This window comes from Ictalurus punctatus, chromosome 4, assembly GCF_001660625.3.
Source record: "Ictalurus punctatus breed USDA103 chromosome 4, Coco_2.0, whole genome shotgun sequence".
Classification (NCBI taxonomy): Eukaryota; Metazoa; Chordata; class Actinopteri; order Siluriformes; family Ictaluridae; genus Ictalurus; species Ictalurus punctatus.
The window spans coordinates 22,691,303-22,711,888 of record NC_071284.1 but is presented as its reverse complement, the minus strand read 5'-3'; the positions used below and the strand labels follow the sequence as shown (position 1 = coordinate 22,711,888).

General features: G+C 42.5%; 1 protein-coding gene across 3 annotated transcripts in view; it reads right to left on the bottom strand.

The window, feature by feature from the left end:
• sphkap (SPHK1 interactor, AKAP domain containing) overlaps positions 1-15,731 on the bottom strand; it is a 77,573-nt gene extending 61,842 nt beyond the window's left edge. The window contains exons 1-2 of one of the 3 annotated variants that reach the window (XM_053678067.1): positions 15,507-15,731; positions 7,986-8,082 (exon numbers count right to left, since the gene is read on the bottom strand). In XM_053678067.1, the coding sequence (XP_053534042.1) occupies positions 7,986-8,082; positions 15,507-15,541 (132 nt within the window). In that variant the 5' untranslated portion in view covers positions 15,542-15,731. The remainder of the gene's footprint in view (positions 1-7,985; positions 8,083-15,506) is intronic. The other 2 variants (XM_017465714.3, XM_053678066.1) reach the window with 2 other exon arrangements.
• Between the last annotated feature and the right edge of the window lie 4,855 nt (positions 15,732-20,586).

The window sequence follows — 20,586 nt, the reverse complement described above, 5'->3', positions numbered from 1 at the left end:
TTCATTATGCACTTTGCAAGCTTGATCTCTTGCTGTCTGCTTATTTAGGGGATAAATGCACATCCTTTAGCATTGACTCCCTGATGTGTGTATTTGTGTGTGTGTGTGTGTGTGTGTGTGTGTGTGTGTGTGTGTGTGTGTGTGTGTGTGTGATAAGAAAGAAAGAGAGAGACAGAGAGAGGAGTGAGAGGACACAGTTGTGAAAATTGTCTGCATGATTGTATTGATTGGTGTGTGTGTGTGTGTGTGTGTGTGTGTGTGTGTGTGTGTGTGTGTGTGTGTGCTTTCCTCTTGCTGTGGGTACCATCTGGCCAAACTGTGTATCTTACAGTAACTGAGGTACATCTAACATACAGCTCAGGAACAGATGCATTACTGTTTAAGCAGCAGAAACATACAGAACCCAATGCAATAAAACCTTAACAGAACCTCTATAGAAAGCCAAGAACAAAACTATATACCTCAAACACAAACTACCAAGAGAACCCAATGCAACCCTACAAAACCAGTGTCATTGACACTGTTTACTTTTGACGTGTTTCTGTGTGTTTATCGGCAGACCCCTACTGAGCCTTTGATCTTTGTTCCTTGTTCCATGGTTTTGATCCTGTTTTGTCCTTGCGTTTCTCGATTCTCATCTAAACCCTGTTAGTGCCTATTTGCCTGACTCCTTGCTTGCTTTTTGACTACGTTTTTGCCTTTCGATTTGGATTTGTCTGCCTGTCTCTTTAATAAAAGCTTCTGAGTGTTACGAGGCGCTGACGGAGACAAGCGCAGGCGAGCGGAGAGATGGCGTGTGACTGAACACAGGACGAGAATCGACTCGGGACCGAGCAGGTAAGCTGTATATCAGGGACGTAGGCAAAAGCGTAGTGAGGGACGAGCGTGAAATCGAGCACCAGACAAAAAACACTTATAATGAAACCGGCTTGGTAATCAAACAGAGACGAGGCTGCTGAGCGGTTACTTCGCAAGCGGCTCATGCTAGGGAGGCCCTTATATAACCTTAGGTGTGTACAGGTGTTCGTAATCAGAAGTCCGGCGAACTCGAGCGCGGGTATGACTGGGAAGTGTAGTCCGCCTCCGCCACGTCCCTGGGCGGCACTACACTTTGTGAGCTGCCGCGCCGATTTCGCCGTGTCGTAACAGAGCCCCCCCCAAAGGGCTCACTCCGGGAGCCGAAGTTCTCCGAGGCCTCCCCCCCCTCCGGGGGGCCGGTTTGTCTGGATGAGCCGCGTGGAAGTCCTTACGCAGGCCTGCATCCAGAATGTCTCGGGCTGGGACCCAGCACTGTTCCTCTGGTCCATACCCCTCCCAGTCTACCAGATACTGAAGGCCCCCTCTCCTCCGTCTGGAGTCTAGAATGTCGCGGACACGGTAGGCTGGGCGGCCTTCTATCTCCAACGGTTCCGGTGGGGAATCCCCCGGCACCGCTGTGGCCAAGGGGCCTGAGATCACCGGTTTGAGAAGTGAGACGTGGAAAGACGGGGCGATGCGACTGTGTCTCGGAAGGTCCAGACGATACGTGACTTCATTAATTTGCCTCAGTATTCGGAAGGGCCCGATATACTTCGGTTGAAGTTTTGTGCCCGTGAGGGGTCTCAGATCTCTTGTGGAGATCCGGCGCCGGTCGGCCTTTCGTTTAGCGATGTGGGATGCCTGCACCAGCTGTTGATGGGCACGTTCCCAGACCTGTTCACTTCAGCGGAACCACTCATCCACTGCTGGCGAGTCCATGTGGGACGCGTTCCAGGGGAATAATGGCGGTTGGTAACCCAAGACACACTGGAACGGGGTGAGCTGGGTGGCGGAATGCCGTAGCGAGTTCTGGGCGTATTCCGCCCATGGAAGGTACTGACTCCAGATCCCTGGGTTGGTAGAGCAGTAAGTCCGAAGGAACCATATGACTTCCTGGTTGGCCCGTTCTGCCTGTCCATTGGCCTGGGGGTGGTAACCAGACGTGAGATTAATGGCGACCCCCATCTTCCTCATAAAGCTGGCCCAAACCCGCGATGTGAACTGTGGCCCCCTATCAGTCACAATCTCCTCGGGGATGCCAAAGTAGCGAAAGTCGTGTTGAAACAGGAGTTCCGCTGTGGTGAAGGCAGATGGGATGGCTGGTAATGGAATTAAGCGAAGGGACTTCGAGAACCGATCTACGACCACCAGTATCGCGGAGTTCCCCTGCGACTTTGGCAGGTCGGTTATGAAATCGAGGGCCAGATGGGACCACGGACGTTCAGGTATGGGTAAGGGCACCAACTTCCCAGCTGGGAGCGCACGTGGGCCTTTGGACTGAGTGCAAGAGGAACACGAGGATACGATGCGCTGAACCTCTCTGGGCATGTTGGGCCACCAGTACTTCTCGGCCAGCAGTTGGTAAGTGCGGCGGGCCCCCGGGTGGCCCGTGGCCAAAGTTGTGTGGGCCCAGGTGATGAGTTCAAGATGGTACCGCTTGGGCATGAACTGCTTGTCAGGAGGACAGGCTGCTGGGATTCTTGCGCTGGGAATACGGGCTAAGTTCTGTGCTAGGGGCCACTCCAAGGCACCCACTATGCAGGAGGGAGGCACAATGTAGCTCTCTTGCTCCGTTGGCCACTCTGGGGCATAAATGCGAGACAGGGCATCGGCCTTTGTATTCTTTGACCCAGGTCGGTAAGACAGGGTGAACTGGAACCTGGAGAAGAATAAGGATCAGCGGGCTTGGCGAGGAGTGAGCCGTTTGGCGGTTCGTAGATATTCCAAATTTTTATGGTCCATGAAGATAACAAATGGGTGTACTGCCCCCTCCAACCAGTGTCTCCACTCTTCAAGGGCCAGCTTGATGGCCAGATGTTCACGGTTCCCCACATCATAGTTGCGCTCTGCTGGCGACAACTTCCGGGAAAAAAAGGCCACGGGGTGTAACTTGGGACTCTCGCCAAACCTTTGCGATAGAATTGCTCCCACTCCCACCTCCGACGCGTCAACCTCCATGACAAACGGCCTGGAGGGATCCGGGTGTCTGAGAATGGGAGCTGTGGTGAAGGCCCACTTAAGTCTCTCCAGGGCCTCCTGGGCAGCTGGGGTCCACAGCAGTCGCCTGGGCTTACCTCTCAGGAGCGACGTCAGGGGTTGCGCTACTTTACTGAAGTCTCTAATGAATCTTCGGTAAAAATTTGCAAAGCCAAGGAAACGCTGCAACTCCCTGACGGTTCGCGGAGTGGGCCACTCCATGACCGCCCGAATCTTACGCTGGTCCATGGCAACTCCCCTTGGGCTAATGATATACCCCAGGAAAGCGATTGTGTGCTGGTGGAATTCGCACTTCTCGGCCTTTACGTACAGCTGTTACTGCAGGAGGCGTTGCAGCACGTGCCGGACATGCTGGACATGTTCCTCCAGGGAGGTCGAATAGATCAGGATGTCGTCAATGTAGGCGATGACGTATTTTCCTAGCATGTCCCTCAGAGCGTCGTTGATCAAGTTCTGGAACACGGAGGGGGCGTTAGCGAGCCCATACAGCATGACCAGGTACTCATAATGTCCGGACGTGGTGCTGAAGGCCGTTTTCCACTCGTCCCCCTCCCTAATACGAATTAAGTTATAAGCGCTGCGGAGGTCCAGCTTAGTGAAGAGGGTGGCGGACCGTAACTGCTCCAAGGCTGAGGGGACGAGAGGCAGCGGATATCGGTACTTAACGGTCACTTGGTTGAGGGCCCGATAATCAATGCATGGTCGAAGGCCCCCTCCTTTCTTCTCCACAAAGAAGAACCCGGCAGACGCAGGGGATGTGGACGGTCGGATGTACCCCTGCCGGAGAGCCTCCAGAATGTACTCCTCCATGGCCAGCTGCTCCGCTTGGGAGAGCGGGTAAACACGGCCCCGAGGTAGGCTGGCCCCGGGGAGGAGGTCAATGGCACAGTCGTAGGACCTGTGAGGGGGGAGACAACTGGCCTTCTCCTTGCTGAACACCTCAAGGAGGTCGTGGTACTCGGGGGGGAATTTTAACTGAGGCAGGCGACAGGGGACTCTCCACAATGTGTCACCTCGTTGACCTCTATCAGGATCATGGCTGGATAGACCACTTCATCCGTCTCACACTGTGGCTCTGGTGATGAGGTTGTCACATTGACCTCTGGCTGGAGCTCCTCAGGGAAGACCAACTTGTGGGTCTCAGGTTGGAGCTGTGGAGATGAGGTCACCATGTTGACCTCCAGCTGGAGCTCTGCAGGGGAGACCTCCTTGTAGGTCTCAGGTTGGAGCTGTGGAGATGAGGTCACCATGTTGACCTCCAGCCTGAGACCTACAAGGAGGTCTCCCCTGCAGAGCTCCAGCTGGAGGTCAACATGGTGACCTCATCTCCACAGCTCCAACCTCAACTCCACATACTCCACCAGGGTAGGAGTGTGTTTTGGCACTTGGAGTCGGGGGGGGGACACTCTGTCCTGGATTTCTTCCTTGGGCTGAGTGCCGGAGTATTCACTGCACATGAACTGCCTGAAGCGCAACTGCACATGCTTCCGACATGTCATTGGCACTGTTTACTTTTGACGTGTGTTTCTGTGTATTTATTGCCAGACCTTTACCTAGCATTTGGATCCTTGTTCCTCGTTCCATGGTTCATCCTGTTTTGTCCTCACATTTCTCGATTCTCATCTAAGCCCTGTTTATGTCCATTTGCTGATCGCCTGTCTCCTCGCTTGCTTTTTGACTACGTTTTTGTCTTTTGATTTGGAATTGTCTGCCTTTAATGTCTCTTTAATAACAGCTTAAACTGCACTTGCATCATTACTTGATAGTAAGGATTGACCCTGATCATATAACACCAGATCAGCTATAGATACTTCAAATTAAATCATAGTGTTATAATGTATTTACACAGGGCTCTACAATTATGTGGAGATGCTCACAAAGTTAATGTAATTTAATTCAGCACAAACCAATCAGACAAAGGCACTGACTGTGAATGGAGCAAAAAAGTGGTAAACGAGTGCAGAGAGACTGAGCTAAATTGAATCATTTCAATCAATATTTTTAAAAACGCATATTTTTTTCCATCAGGTCTTGTTCTGTTGAATATTCTTTAGAGGACGAGAGTAATATAACGTGTAGAATTAAACAGAAATATAACAGCTGTTCATTTTACAAACAAGATGCACAAGAAAAATAATGTGTATATGTGCTTTAATTCTGGATATAAATATGTAACAAAATGGGTCCACGACATATTTATTTGCAATGGTTGTGTGTGTGTGTGTGTGTGTGTGTGTGTGTGTGTGTGTGTGTGTATGTGTGTTTAAGCCTGTCAAAAAAAATAAAACCCACCAGCGCAGGCCATCGTTCTGCACTAGAAATTTTCAGCTAGCCATTAAGCTGCATCTGTTAGTGAGAGCAGCAATGCAGTGTTAACAGATCAGCTCATTTATATTTGTGAATCTGCAGCTTGAATGACATACCCAGGAAACAAACATAGAATTCTCAAATACAAACTTCAGACTTTGGAAAACCTGATTTTTTTTTTTTACATTGTTAGTTCATGTTCCTGCTTGATTCTTTATTTATTTATTTATTTATTTGTTTATTTTCTTATTCTGTCAAAATACAAATGTCTTCTGATTTTTGTTGTTTCTGTTGTGCCCCCCATGTATGCCCCCCATTCATGCAAAGAGAAAAAACAATATTAACCTCTAACTACTAGAAGAGAATTACATAACCAATTACAGTACCTAAACACAAATAAAGAATAAAGTCTGAGAACAATATGATGCTTATGGACTGTATAAAACATTCTATCACCATATTATATCAATGTGCATGGGGATTATGACTGTAGGATAGAAAATATACAGTTCTATCTGCATGTATTGGAACTGCAAGGCCAATTGTTTTTGTTATATACTGAAGATATTTGGGTTTGAGATTAAAAGATCAATGTAAGATGACAGATCAGAATTTCAGCTTTCATTTCCACAGACAATAACCACAGCTTAGGATCAGACGGCTGTGAGACAACACAATTATCGGGTGCACTGCACTGCACTGCTGCCCTCAGTGTGTTTTTATGCACTAAATTATGATTGTAAAATATGTTGCTAAGTAGGCTACTATTTTATTCAAATGTTATGCTACAAACACAGATTACCTTGTATCTCCTCAAGGAAAGTGTTGAGGACTATTTAATGCTGTATGTACAATATATTTGTGTACAGTATATTTATCTCCACTTGTAAAAAAGTTTTTATTGTGTTTTACCATTTTAAAAAAGGAATTAATTTTTTTTCTATCTCTTTATGAATACCAATAGAGTGGTGCAGGAATGAGTCCTAAAACAAGGAAATTACTTGGCATTTATGCACTACCGGTACCATCGTTTTTTGAATGAGTTTTTGGTTAAATGCCTGAAATAAGGTCTGTGGTTAACACAAGCTCAAGATATTTTCACATTTTATTCTACAACATAAAATACACCTGCAATACCCCCATTTGTGATTTTTACAAAAGGTTTTACATATTTTGGAAAAGGCAGTGGCTAACAATGGAAAAATCCTATTGGCTTTTTGACTTCCGGGTTATCCTACAAAAATAAGTCATTCCTGCAGCATTCTATTGTCCAAATAATTAAAGAAATATCTAAGAGATATTTACATGGTCCCGATAAGGAATAAGCTTTTATTTGAACCTAAAATGGCCAAAATATTTCTATTTGGTTATTGAGGTTATGGTCAATGGTAGAGGTACAGTAGATGAAGGCATGGTATGTTATTTAGCTACAGTAAAAAATAAGTTAATGAAAATACCCACAAAGATCAGAGTACAAAGGTGTGTGTGTGTGTGTGTGTGTGTGTGTGTGTGTGTGTGTGTGTGTGTGTGTGTGTGTGTGTGTACGTGTGCACATTTTGACCACTAGTCTGTGGCCAGATCCAATTAGTGTGGGTCACTGAAGCTCAATGTGGGTAACACACATACACACACACACACACACACAAACACACACACACACACACACACACTAGAGATGTCACGATACCAAAAATCTAGTAGTCAGTACCAATACCATCAAAAGTACACGATACTCGATACCAAAGTTGATACCACGGTGTGGTATAAAAATAAAATTAAATAAATAAAATAAAAAACGCTCCTGGAGGACATCCTCCTCTGGCTGATACTGGCAAAGAGAGAGGGGGAGACAGAGGGAGAGGGGGGGAGAGAGAGGGATATTAGTTATCAAACACTGCCTGACAATGAGTCTCCGGAGGTGCACTTCTAAACGCGCGCGCGCACACACACACACACACACACAACTTATACTTTGAATGCAAGCATTAGTTTAAATTCACTGATATGGTGGCAGGCCAAAACGATTTATTAAAAGCATGAACATTTGAATAATTATTAGTGACATTAGTCTACATTTAGCTGACAGGACACGGGCTGAATGGCGATACCTGGTGGCCCATTAGGAGGTAGTTTATAACATCGCAACGCGTTAGCGTCGTTACCAAATAACTGTCTATCGTAAACATTACATGGAGCATAACATTAGCTGGTTTCACGGCCACAATGCCAGCTGCCTCAAACAAACATAATATTGGGACCGTCTTTCAGGTGCTTCGCCAAATTCCAGGTGTTTCCTCGCTTTGTTTGAAATGAACGATAGCATCCGTTGCACACCGGAAACTGATACTAGCTTTCCCCTCGAGTTGGGGCGGAGCTAAACATGTTAAGCTAAGCTAATCTTCTGTAGTTTTTCCCGTGTGCTTGTAGGCGTTCACTTCTTCATCACTTGTGGACCGACTAAAACACTTGCGCGTATTTGCTGTCCCCATCAGGTCCGGAAGAATCGCAACCTTGGTACTTTCGATATTTTCGTTACAAACGGTGCTAACGCTATTGCAGAAAAACAAGTACCGTCACGTTTTAAGAATGTTGGTACCGACTTGGTACCGAAGTATCGGTTCTCGTGACATCCCTAACACACACACACACACACACACACGTACCTTCTTGCATGCTGAGACAGAGGATCCAATTCTACTTTCTGTTTTAATTCCTTCAGTTTCTACAAAGTCCTCAAATAGAGCAGAAGACTGGAAATTCCTGCAGAGAGAAAGAGAGAGTGAGAAAGAGAGAGAGAGAGAGAGAGAGAGAGAGAGAGAGAGAGAGAGAGAGATTAAGTTAATATCTCAATCTCTGAGAACAAGTGATTTAGATCAAAGTTTAAGAGAGTGGGAAAAACATCTGCCCTCTAAGCAACATTAAAAATAAAACCAATGAAAATACTGGTCATGCAAGAAGAGCAACACAATTAAATTTCTGTGTATTGATATACTATGAGAATTAAATCTTAATAATTACATTGTTAGCATCAATGCCTTATTTTTAGTGTCCCATCTGACTCTAACTTTATGCAAGTCTTCTGGTTCTTTTAGGTTGTTTTCATCTCAGAAGCTGGATGCTGGGCTGTAATAGTGATGTCTCTATTTATATAATAATGTTAATTTCTAACGGTGCAGTGCACATCAACCCGAGTCTAAAGTTACCAACATGCCAAAGCATTTGGACAGGAGTCAAAGAAAATACATGAGTAAATGAAATATGTAATACATAAAAGTGTGGTTTTTGGTTTTGCTTATTGAAGAGATTGTTCTTCAGGCAGATAGGGAGAGACTGAACTGTCTGGACATCCAGGGGAAATGGATGGACTCCAACAACATGAATCTTCATGGTATTCAGTAATAAATTCAACCGGACATGTCTGGAGGGAAGCACTAACTGTTGAGCTCTGTTTTTGTGACCTTACAGAGGCCCATGACTCAACAACATGGAAATGCTTCTGGCCAGGGTGAGCTCTGTGCTGGCAGGTGGTCGAGGTGCACTGTGGATTTGATGGTTGACTGGATTCACTTGCCTCTCTGGGTGGATGGAGGTCCCATGAGCACATACCAGACATCTGGGTCAAAAGCGTTACAGCAAACACACCAATCCTCTTCTGATCTTTGGAAAGGCGTTATGCTAAACAAATAAAAGTCTGTGTGTGCACATGGTGTTGTTTGTGCAATTAGGCTAGAGATGCTGTAATAACTGGTACAAACAAGAGGTTTACTTAAAGCAGAAGTGTTTTGAAAAGTGTTGAATTTTATTCTCCAGGCAACATTCTAAGAGTTTAGGCCCTGAGAATGCCAAAGAGGTGAATCGGGAGTCCAAGCCAATGTCCGAAATGGTGCATAATTTATATTGTGATAATTGTGCCGGGCCTTGTTTATAAACATTGACTAAGGGTTCTGAAATGTTTCTTACACATAAAATGTAGAATTATTGGAAACACATCAAATCATCAAATGCACATATGCTGGTCATATACAGAAGAAACATTTTTCACCTGGGTGCTTTGCAAATATAGGGTCAAAGTTGCGTGTAAATATGCACAAATTCTAAACAAACTTTCATTTTAATAACATTCACAGCGTGCATAGAAAAGTTTGCGCAGACAGTATAAATGAGGGCCCTGTTACACTCTCAGAATAAAGAGATAAAAGCAATAATGTTTGTGTTGTCTTGTGTGTAATTTTTGTGTATAAGGATGTCTCTGGTGCTATCAGCATATCGCTGAAGAATTTGAATATAAATGGAAAATTTTGTTCTCAAAGCCAGGGGGACAGCATGCAAAATACGGCTGTGATTATTTTTACACTATGCATTGGCTCTCAGCTGGTTTGGAAGCAGCTCTGACTGTGTCAGTGAAAAAGTGTCATCAGAAATGATGTTCAGGAGAAGTCCCGAACATGGGAATGGCTTTTGAGGGATTTTGAATCAAGATTCTCTATAAAGGACATCATATGACCCTATACACATGAACTCACAAACACATGCACCATCACCTATCTATTTCACCCAGCCTTCACATCACACCACACACACCAGTGTGTCACGTTAGGAAACACACTTGCTCGGTCTTGCTGTATCAAAGCTGACCAAATAAAATGACTCATCTGATTTTTGTTTTTGCAAACAGCTACAGAGGCTTCCAGAGTCATTATCACACCAAGTGCACCTTTAATTAGCCTGATCCCTTTATTCATGCATTTTATTTTTCATTCATTATCATCCTGCTACAGTTTGTAAAATAAGTGTTCATTATAAAGTGCAGTGGATACCTAAGGATCTCCCCACCCTTACAGCTTGCCCATGCCTCGGCTCTGGAAAGCCATAAGGATCATAATGTCAACAAACATTGCATTCATAGGGCAATCCCTCCAGGACTTTGCGACTTTGCGATCGAAGAAATAAACGCAAAATCAAGGAAATTCCAGAATATTCAAAGGAGCTTGGAATTTTTCTAAATTACTGCAGATTTTCGGCAGATTTGAGCCAAGACGCGCCATGAGAAGTCATCTCAAGTTGCATTGAGCCAAAGCCCTCTTCGAGTCACATTTGTAGAACATGAGTACAGCTAAAAGGTCGCATTTACCAAAAACGCCACAGTGAAAGAATGCGCAAAAAAATTTAGTACAATCGCAATTTTGCCAATTCAAGTAGTTTTCCTCAACAAAGCACAAAAACCCCACAAGTTGCATTGCAAATTTTGAAAAAAGCCACATAAAGCATTTTTGGTCACAACAATCAGACACACACACAAAAAAAAAAAAACTGTGCAAAATATTCTATGAACTGATAGGGACAATGTTTAAATATTTTTGAAATTCAGTATATGTACAGTATAGAGTATCTCACAAAAGTGAGTACACCCCTCACATTTTTGTAAATATTTGATAACTTTTCATGTGACAACACTGAAGAAATAACACTTTGCTACAATGTAAAGTAGTGAGTGTACAGCTTGTGTAACAGTGTAAATTTGCTGTCCCCTCAAAATAACTCAACACACAGCCATTAATGTCTAAACCGCTGGGAACAAAAGTGAGTACACCCCTAAGTGAAAATGTCCAAATTGGGCCAATTAGCCATTTTCCCTCCCCGGTGTCATGTGACTTGTTAGTGTTACAAGGTCTCAGGTGTGAATGGGGAGCAGGTGTGTTAAATTTGGTGTCATCGCTCTCACACTCCCTCATACTGGTCACTGGAAGTTCAACATGGCACCTCATGGCAAAGAACTCTCTGATGATCTGAAAAAAAGAATTATTGCTCTACATAAAGATGGCCTAGGCTATAAGAAGATTGCCAAGACCCTGACACTGAGTTGTAGCACGGTGGCCAAGTCCATACAGCGGTTTAACAGGACAGGTTCCACTCAGAACAGGCCTCGCCATGGTCGACCAAAGAAGTTGAGTGCACATGCTTAGCGTCATATCCAGAGGTTGTCTTTGGGAAATAGACGTATGATTGCTGCCAGCATTGTTGCAGAGGTTGAAGGGGTGGGGGGTCAGCCTGTCAGTGCTCAGACCATACGCCGCACACTGCATCAAATTGGTCTGCATGGCTGTCGTCCCAGAAGGAAGCCTCTTCTAAAGATGATTCACAAGAAAGCCCGCAAACAGTTTGCTGAAGACAAGCAGACTAAGGACATGGATTACTGGAACCATGTCCTGTGGTCTGATGAGACCAAGATAAACTTATTTGGTTCAGCTGGTGTCAAGCGTGTGTGGCGGCAATCAGGTGAGGAGTACAAAGACAAGTGTGTCTTGCCTACAGTCAAGTATGGTGGTGGGAGTGTCATGGTCTGGGGCTGCATGAGTGCTGCCGGCACTGGGGAGCTACAGTTCATTGAGGGAACCATGAATGCCAATATGTACTGTGACATACTGAAGCAGAGCATGATAATGACCCTAAACACACCTCCAAGATGACCACTGCCTTACATTTACATTTACATTTATTCACTTATCAGACACTTTTATTCAAAGCGACTTACAATTTGGAAAAACACAAGCAAAGCGACATATCAAGCAGAGAACAATGCAAGTAATGCTACCATACAAGATCCATTAATTGAGTTCCAGAAGAAGCAAAGTGCACAGAGTAGAGGTGTAAGTGCAATTTAAAAAAAAAAAAAATTTTAATTATTATTATTATTATTATGAGTTGGTTAGGTATTCACAGAAGAGGTGGGTCTTTAGCTGTTTTTTGAAGATGGTGAGAGATTCTGCGGTCCGGATTGAGATTGGAAGTGCATTCCACCACTGAGGAACAGTTAGCGTGAAGGTTCTGGAAAGGGAACTTGCGCCACGCTGAGATGGAACTGCTAAACGTCGGTCACTAATCGATCGCAGATTGCGAGAGGGAACGTAGGACTTCAGGAGAGAGTTGAGGTAGGAGGGTGCTGTTCCTGACAAGGTCTTGTAGGTGAGCATCAAGGCATTGAACTTGATGCGGGCAGCTACAGGAAGCCAGTGGAGGGAGATGAAGAGGGGTGTGACATGGGTTCTCTTGGACTGGTTGAAGACGAGGCGCGCTGCAGCATTCTGAATCATCTCAAGGGGTTTGATGGAGCTGGCTGGGAGGCCTGAAAGCAGTGAGTTGCAGTAGTCCAGTTTAGAGATAACAAGAGCCTGGACTAGTATCTGTGTAGCCTGTTCGGTGATGTAGGGTCGGATTTTCTTGATGTTGTAAAGGATGAACCTACGGCTCCTTGCAGTTGCTGAGATATGGTCTGTAAAGGTCAAGCCGTCATCAAGAATCACCCCAAGGTTCCTGGCCATCCTGGTTGGCATGAGTGTGAGTGAGCCGAGCTGTACAGAGAGGTTGTGGTTGATTGAGGGACAGGCTGGGATGACGAGAAGCTCAGATTTTGCCAGGTTAAGCTTAAGATGGTTTTCCTTCACCCAGACCGAGATGTCCGACAGGCAAGCAGAGATGCGTGCAGAGACAGATGGATCGTCAGGCTGGAAGGACAAATGGAGCTGGGTGTCATCAGTATAGCAATGATAGGAGAAGCCATGAGACTCAATCATCTGCCCTAGAGATGTAGTGTAGATAGAAAAGAGGAGTGGACCCAGAACTGACCCCTGTGGAAGACCCTGTGGACCCCTTGCTAAAGAAGCTGTGGGTGAAGGTGATGGACTGGAAAAGCATGTTTCCTGACCTAAACCCTATTGAGCATCTGTGGAGCATCCTCAAAGGGAAGGTGGAGGAGCACAAGGTCTCTAACATCCACCAGCTCCGTGATGTCGTCATGGAAGAGTGGAAGAGGACTCCAGGGCAACCTGTGAAGCTCTGGTGAACTCCATGCCCAAGAGGGTTAAGGCAGTGCTGGAAAATAATGGTGGCCACATAAAATATTAACACTTTGGGCTCAATTTGGACATTTTCACTTAGGGGTGTACTCACTTTTGTTACCAGCGGTTTAGACATTAATGGCTGTGTGTTGAGTTATTTTGAGGGGTAAGCAAATTTACACTGTTACACAAGCTGTACACTCACTACTTTACATTGTAGCAAAGTGTCATTTCTTCAGTGTTGTCACATGAAAAGTTATAATCAAATATTTACAAAAATGTGAGGGGTGTACTCAATTTTGTGAGATACTGTATCCATAGTTTTCTAGAATGAGAACAAATGTTAGAGTATGAAAGACAAACAGAGGAGTTAATTTATTTACTGAACCTATGGAGCTAAAAATTTAGCATCTGCTAAATGAATACATGTAAAAATGTACATTGTACACTGTGTACAAATGTACACTGAGTGAGAAATGTCTAACACCAACTGATGTTCAATTAACCATAGATCATATTGCAGTCATTTTTCCACCTCATATTACCTAACATGATATGATATACGCCGACTCCTACAGCTGGTTGCCAGAGTTTCTCTGATAGCATCAAGCTAGTGCACTTGTCTTCACTTGTATTATCTGTCTGTAATTTTGCTATTTTTTCAGCCCTAATGTGACGAAAAACAGCCAGCGGGCAAATCTGGCAACGCATTTTGCACAATGAACACTAACAGAGCACAATTAACACCCATCATATAATAAGAGTCCTTGACAGCAATCAACATTGCATTATCACTACAATATAATTATGAACTATTATACAACAATTAGATTTGGTCCACAAATTTGATTGGTTGAGTGGGATTGCAAGACTGCTTATATTGCCTATAACCACACTGGGTCGTTTCACTGTGCGTATCACTCTGTTTACTATATAAACTCCCACTTCCTAGTTTGAAATAGTTACTACAGTACAGTTAGTGAAAGCATCAGCTGACATGACAAACTATAGTTTTCAGGAATATAACTTTTGGCTTAAAATATGAAAACACGTCAGATGAATATAAAAAGGAAAACGTGATGGCAATTTCCCCAAAAGCATCTCTAACAGGAATGTACAAATCAATGTGAGCTAGCTAACCAGCTGGCTTACATGCTATAAAGTGAGTGTGGCTTCTTCGGGATCTATTTCCAAGAGTAGAGCGAACCATACTGTGTCCGCAATGTCAGTTAATCTATACTGAAATGTTGTTTATAGAATTGTTGTATAAACACGATATCGCACTCGCAATCATATGATTCTACTGAATATCGGCACTGCCGTGATTAGTTATGGCCGAACCACAGCCGTGCTGAAATTCAGTGTAAACACACCCTTGCGCATGAGATATTTCATAAATATCATATTAAACACTTTTTTTAACAAAATGTCATATTTGTGAACTGCTCTGTATTTAATACACATTTCCTGTTTAGCAGCACACAGCTGTGAACCAATGTTTTGCTTATATATTACGGACCACTTTGGCTCACCATAGCAGAGGTTAAAGAAGCCTAAAAGAGCAGTATTTCTGGATACACAACAGGATTTATCCTGGATTATATTAGAGGACAGTTTTATTAGAGCTGCTGTTCAGCCAGAAATGACGAAAACAGATTAGTAAATACAGACACACTCCCGCACCATCCCCATAAACATGCAGTGCGTTTTCATATCAAACCTGTTTACTGACCTACATCCCCACAAATGTTTTCACCCACATTTTATATTAAATATATCTTCGAATTTAAGTGCCTTCACTCACGTTTAAAAAGCTGGCGTGTTCGCGCGCAAGACCAACACAATGATGTTTGATTGTGGTGCCATTTTCTGATGCACTATTAAAGTAGGCTACCTACTGTAGGCTATAGTTTTCTGCTGTATGCATTTAGTAAGATCATTGGCAAAAAGTAGAAAAAGTGGCACGGAACACTTGCGGTACTGTTTAATGAAGACCGAGATTAAACGCGCGTGTGATGACAGAACACCGGCACGCGTCTCCTGCGTCCGCGTCCCGCCGCGAAACTGAAGCAAAGCACGCAGCTGCGGGATTTCTTTTGAACCGAGGCATGTTAGAAATAGCTTATAATAAGAAAACACCGAGAACAATGGCACACATAGAAATAAACGACTCAGGAAGCTAATAACAGTTAAAAGCGTTTCATGTGTTCAGTTAATGCAGGAAAAAAGTGTGTGTGTGTGTGTGTGTGTGTGTGTGTGTGTGTGTTTGTTTGTTTATTCTGAAGCCAAGCTATGGAACACAAAAAGAACATGCTCGATGCATACACACACACCCGCGCGCGCTCTTACCCCAGCGTGGACAGAAGCCGCTGCGCTCCCGCCATCCCGCCGCCCGTTAAACAAGTACAGGACCCTCAATGAGCCTCAGTAATTCCACACAATTAAATCCCAAAATCAATCTCTCTCTCTCTCTCTCTCTCTCTCTCTCTCTCTGGCGCGTGTATGTGTGTGTGTCCGTGCAAGCTCCCGCTCCCCGCAGCACGAGCGCCGATCTCCTACTGAACGGAAGAGGAATTCCAGAGCTCGCGCCGACAGGAGTGCGTCACTCACGCGTGCACATGAATTTATTTATTTATTTGTTTGTTTGTTTGTTTGTTTGTGTATTTATTTATTTATTTACGGGGGGGGGCAGATATATTGGGGCACTTTTCACATTTTAAGCCGTATCTAAGCTTTGTTGCTGTTAATAAAACAAATACCCGACAAATGATGCATTTCTGAAGTACTCAGAGTAGGCTATTAACTATTTAAATAAGGGGGGAGGAAATTTATTTTATCGTATCATGAAGAAGCAAAAAAAATTTCATTGGTTTAGGCTTTACATTCCTCCGCAAATTGCATTTATAAAACGTTATTTGTAGCATGCTTAATAACGGCATGAATAAATTAAATTTCATTTACAGGGTTTGTATCCAAATTCATCATCAACAGGCTCTTTAGGGTTCATTTCCATCCATCCATCCTCTTATCCGTTAATCGGGTCGCGACGGTTCATTTCATCCAGCAAAAACATCAGGGTTTAGAAATAAATAATCAAAGGGTTTGGAAATCTTCAGTAGGTCTATTTTCCACGTTATCATTTATTTTTTGTGAAAACAGGACATAGCCTAAAAGAAATCATCATTCAAATCAACATCAGTTTATAATATGTTACAAACACAGTAGACTAAAGCCTGGTTGACACTGTACTATATTCGGCCCGATTTTAAAGGATAATATTTGGTCGTGAGTTGAGTACAGCCGATAACAAAGTTCTATGGAATTAAATTTGTGCCAAAAGTATTGAACATAACTTTTCAAAAAACGAAGAAAAATAGCTATACAAAGAGGGGGAAAAAAAGAAAAGAACACTGAAAAAAAAAGAAGAAAACACTCTGAAAGTGTGTTCACTCTGAAACTGAAAACAATGTGCTCAGTGGCAAAAATGTAACAGCCTTTAAATAAACAGCGTTCTTTGTTAACAGTTTTCTAAGTTTCCTTTTCGCTCATCATGGTTTATGAATGCGTTGCCAAAGTTTTCAATTACGTTCCCACAAACCTCTCGGGTGGGAGGGGCTTAACAGCACTTTACTCTCATTGGCTAGTGAGAATTGGCACAACAGCTCCCAGACCAGGAAGTAGAGACTTTAAATTTTGGAGAGCGTTTTGGATGGCTTCTCTGTATAGTTATAGTGTTTGTTCTTTGTAGTGGAACTTATTTACTTACTTAGTCAGTATATTAGTTTGTAATTAATATTTGAGGTTTGGTTAGTCTAAAATAATTTTTTCAAGATGAGCTCTCAGGAGCAACACAGTGCATTGTCGATCCAAATCTCTCTAGCCAATTAGAGTAAGGGTCCTTTCACACTGAGTGCGATTAAGCGACGTGAATGTTTGACGTGATGGCGTGCTTGAATTGAAACAATAGATTCCTATGTACACCAGGCGTGAACATTCGTGACACGACAAAGCAACACTTTTTTTCATCCCCTGTCACTCAGCGACGAAATAGGCCGTCCAATTAGATTTGAGCTTTAGATCACATGCCTGGAGATACTGCTGTTGCACAAAAGGGCGAGATTGGTGGTGCTATAGCACAGAAAGCTGTTTTGAAAACCAATGTAAACACCGCACTCACACATGAGATTTGTACCAGAGTGGAGAGCGTAAACTTGTGGAGTGTAAGCGAAAGCTTTCAAATCAATCCCAATTCCTAAATAAAATTCTTGATAGATTCTTCAGTCAGATTATAACCAAGTAGCATCAGGTTGCTAGCCTACTCTGGTCTTTTTGCAATTGGGTTGCAGGCACATTTTGTTTTGTTTACAAACACCAGAGGAGTCTATTTCCCAGTCTACATTATTCCCTTGCTTCTTAAGATGCGTTATAAAAACACCATTTATTGAAAATAAAATTCATTAATGCATCATGTAACCACAGTTTCATTCACAGGCATTCTTCATGCATTCATGTATTAGTTATACATGATTTGAACACAGCATTCTTCATGACAAGTTTATAACCTCATTAAAAAAAATCTAGCCAATGCATATGTAATTTTCCCTACTCCAAATTTTTTTGGGAGATTCCAGTTTAATGCTGACCACAGACACTTATATCATGTCACATGAATTTAGTCATGTTATTTCTATCAGTTACTTGCAGTCAAAGTTCCAAAGTTTATAAGCTTGAACAGTGTTGTTTGCAGTTGGACAGAAAAATCTGTAAAGAGATGAGCCAATATTGCGTAATGTCTGTGATTTGGATGCCTCTCCATTTGGAAAAGGCACTGTTTAGTGTAGCCTCTCTCTCACTATCTCTCCCAATGTGTGTGTGTGTGTGTGTGTGTGTGTGTGTGTGTGTGTGTGTGTGTGTGTGTGTGTGTGTGTGTGTGTGTGTGTGTGGTCTGAAAGCTATTTCCACCAAGGGCACAGGGGAGAGATAGATCAGTAAAAGTGTGGAGTGGATAGAATGAAAGGAAACATCAGAAGAAAAAATAAGAATAGAGATTAAGTGAAGAGAGGTGAAGAGATTGAGGGAAGAGAAATAGACAAAAGGGAATAAATATTTTTAAAAAATAGCACAGAGAAGAGAGGAGAAGAGAAGAGAAGGATTACAATAAAAGTAGTAAAAATGAAGACGAGAATAAACAAAGTAAAAAAAATAGGAAGATATGAGAAAAAGAAGACAGAAAGAAAATGTTAAATAAAGAAATGTCATGAACATGAAAAACCTAAAAGATGAAGAATAGACAGCAGGGAGAATAGAAACAGATTTAAAAAAAAAATAATTAAAAAAAATTAAAAAAAAGAAAAGAAAAGAAAGAAAAGAGAGCGAGACAAAAAGTTGAAATAAGAAGAGAGAGAAAAGAAAAAGATCAGGATGTATGGAAGTATTTTTAGCACTCTGTAGCATGACCCAGAGGGGAAGGTTTGCTTAAATCACCCTATGAAAGGGTGTGACTAATCCAGAGGTCATGTCCAACCACGGGGGTTATGCAAATGATATGCAAATGAACAAAAAACAATATGCTAATTTCATGGTCTCTAAATGCCATTAAATTGAGCAATCTGTCATCTAACTAGAGGGGATAAGTGATGTGTGTGTGTGTGTGTGTGTGTGTGTGTGTGTGTGTGTGTGTGTGTGTGTGTGTGTGTGTGTACGTGACATGCCTGTCATCTCACACATACTGTCAACAGCATGCACACACACACACACACACACTCTCACACACACACTCACACACACACACACACACACACACACACACACACACACACACACACACACACACACACCAAATCTGCAGGAACAGAAAAAAAAATGCAAGAGGCACACTCTTACTGATTATACTGATTAACTGTGCCATTAACACTAATTACACCCACATAATACTACAGTGTGTGTGTGTGTGTGTGTGTGTGTGTGTGTGTGTGTGTGTGTGTGTGTGTGTGTGTGCTTGCGTCTAGAGAGAGAGAGAGAGAGAGAGAGAGAGGATGGAAGAGATATGCAGTTCACAGATTGTGTTTCTGGAACACTGCTGAGTCTATCCACTGTGCCAGGACAATCTCTCTGGGTGGGAGGACAGCAGATTCTCTCTCCCCTGTCGATTACAGTGACCCGAGTCAATTGTGTGCAAGTGTGAGCTTATGTATGTGGAAGAGGGTAGATAGTGTTTTCCCCTGAGTGTGTTACACTACCCTTTTACACAGCATGAGTTTTTGGGTCAGTCTATCTCAAGTGGTCAAAAAATTGTAAAGTTGGTTGTTTGACCATTTTTAAGTTTTCGTTTTTTTTGGTGATTACTTAAATGTATTGCTATTGTGAAATCAACAGTTTTTTCTTTCTTCGTTTTACTTAGTTTGTCTACGACTGACATCTTCGTGTCATTTTTGTTACAAATTTTGGTTACATAGCTGTTAATGGAAACGTTAATATCTCAGCTCAGGATAATCGTAGATCCTTGGAACAAAAACAAGGTACATGACCATATCTAAACATTTTGCAAATTCTTGTTTCTTAGACTTAAAAATTAAGTCTAGCTGTAATGCTTAAGATTGCTCACAGATCCACATTTAGTGTCAATTTATAATGGGAAGAGTTCGAGTCTCAGTCTTAATTTTTTTAGGGGATACCAAGGCAAGTATAGTGTGCATGCAGAACATTTCAGATTTGAGACTTCTCTTATTATTATTAGTTTTTTTTTATGGGGGTGAGAAAGTGCATTTAAAAAAAAAAAATTTTATACTGAACATTTCTTCTGAACATTCCTGCTGAACATTTCTACTGAACATTTCTGCTGAACATTTCTACTGAACGTTCCTGCTGAACATTTCTACTGAACAGTTCTACTGAACATATCTTCTGAACATTTCGCTGAACATTTCGCTGAACATTTCTACCGAACATTTCTGCTGAACATTTCTACTGATCATTTCTACTGATCATTTCTACTGATCATTTCTACTGATCATCTCTGCTGAACATTTCTACTGATCATTTCTACTGATCATTTCTGCTGAACATTTCTACTGATCATTTCTACTGATCATTTCTGCTGAACATTTCTACTGAACGTTTCTACTGAACGTTTCTGCTGAACATATCTTCTGAACATATTTTCTGAACATTTCTGCTGAACATTTTTACTGATCATTTCTACTGAACATTTCTGCTGAACATTTCTACTGATCATTTCTATGTTTAAACCACACCCTAAACAGTACACTACATGTAGTATTGTTAAGTATTTTAGGAATTTTGCATTTACACATTAAATGTGTATATGAATATCCTTAAGAAATCCCACAGTATATTGAAATAATTGCAGTAATGTTGCAAGCAGTTAACCTTTGTGTGTAAAATACTCTTATTGTAATTTACTGTTGGT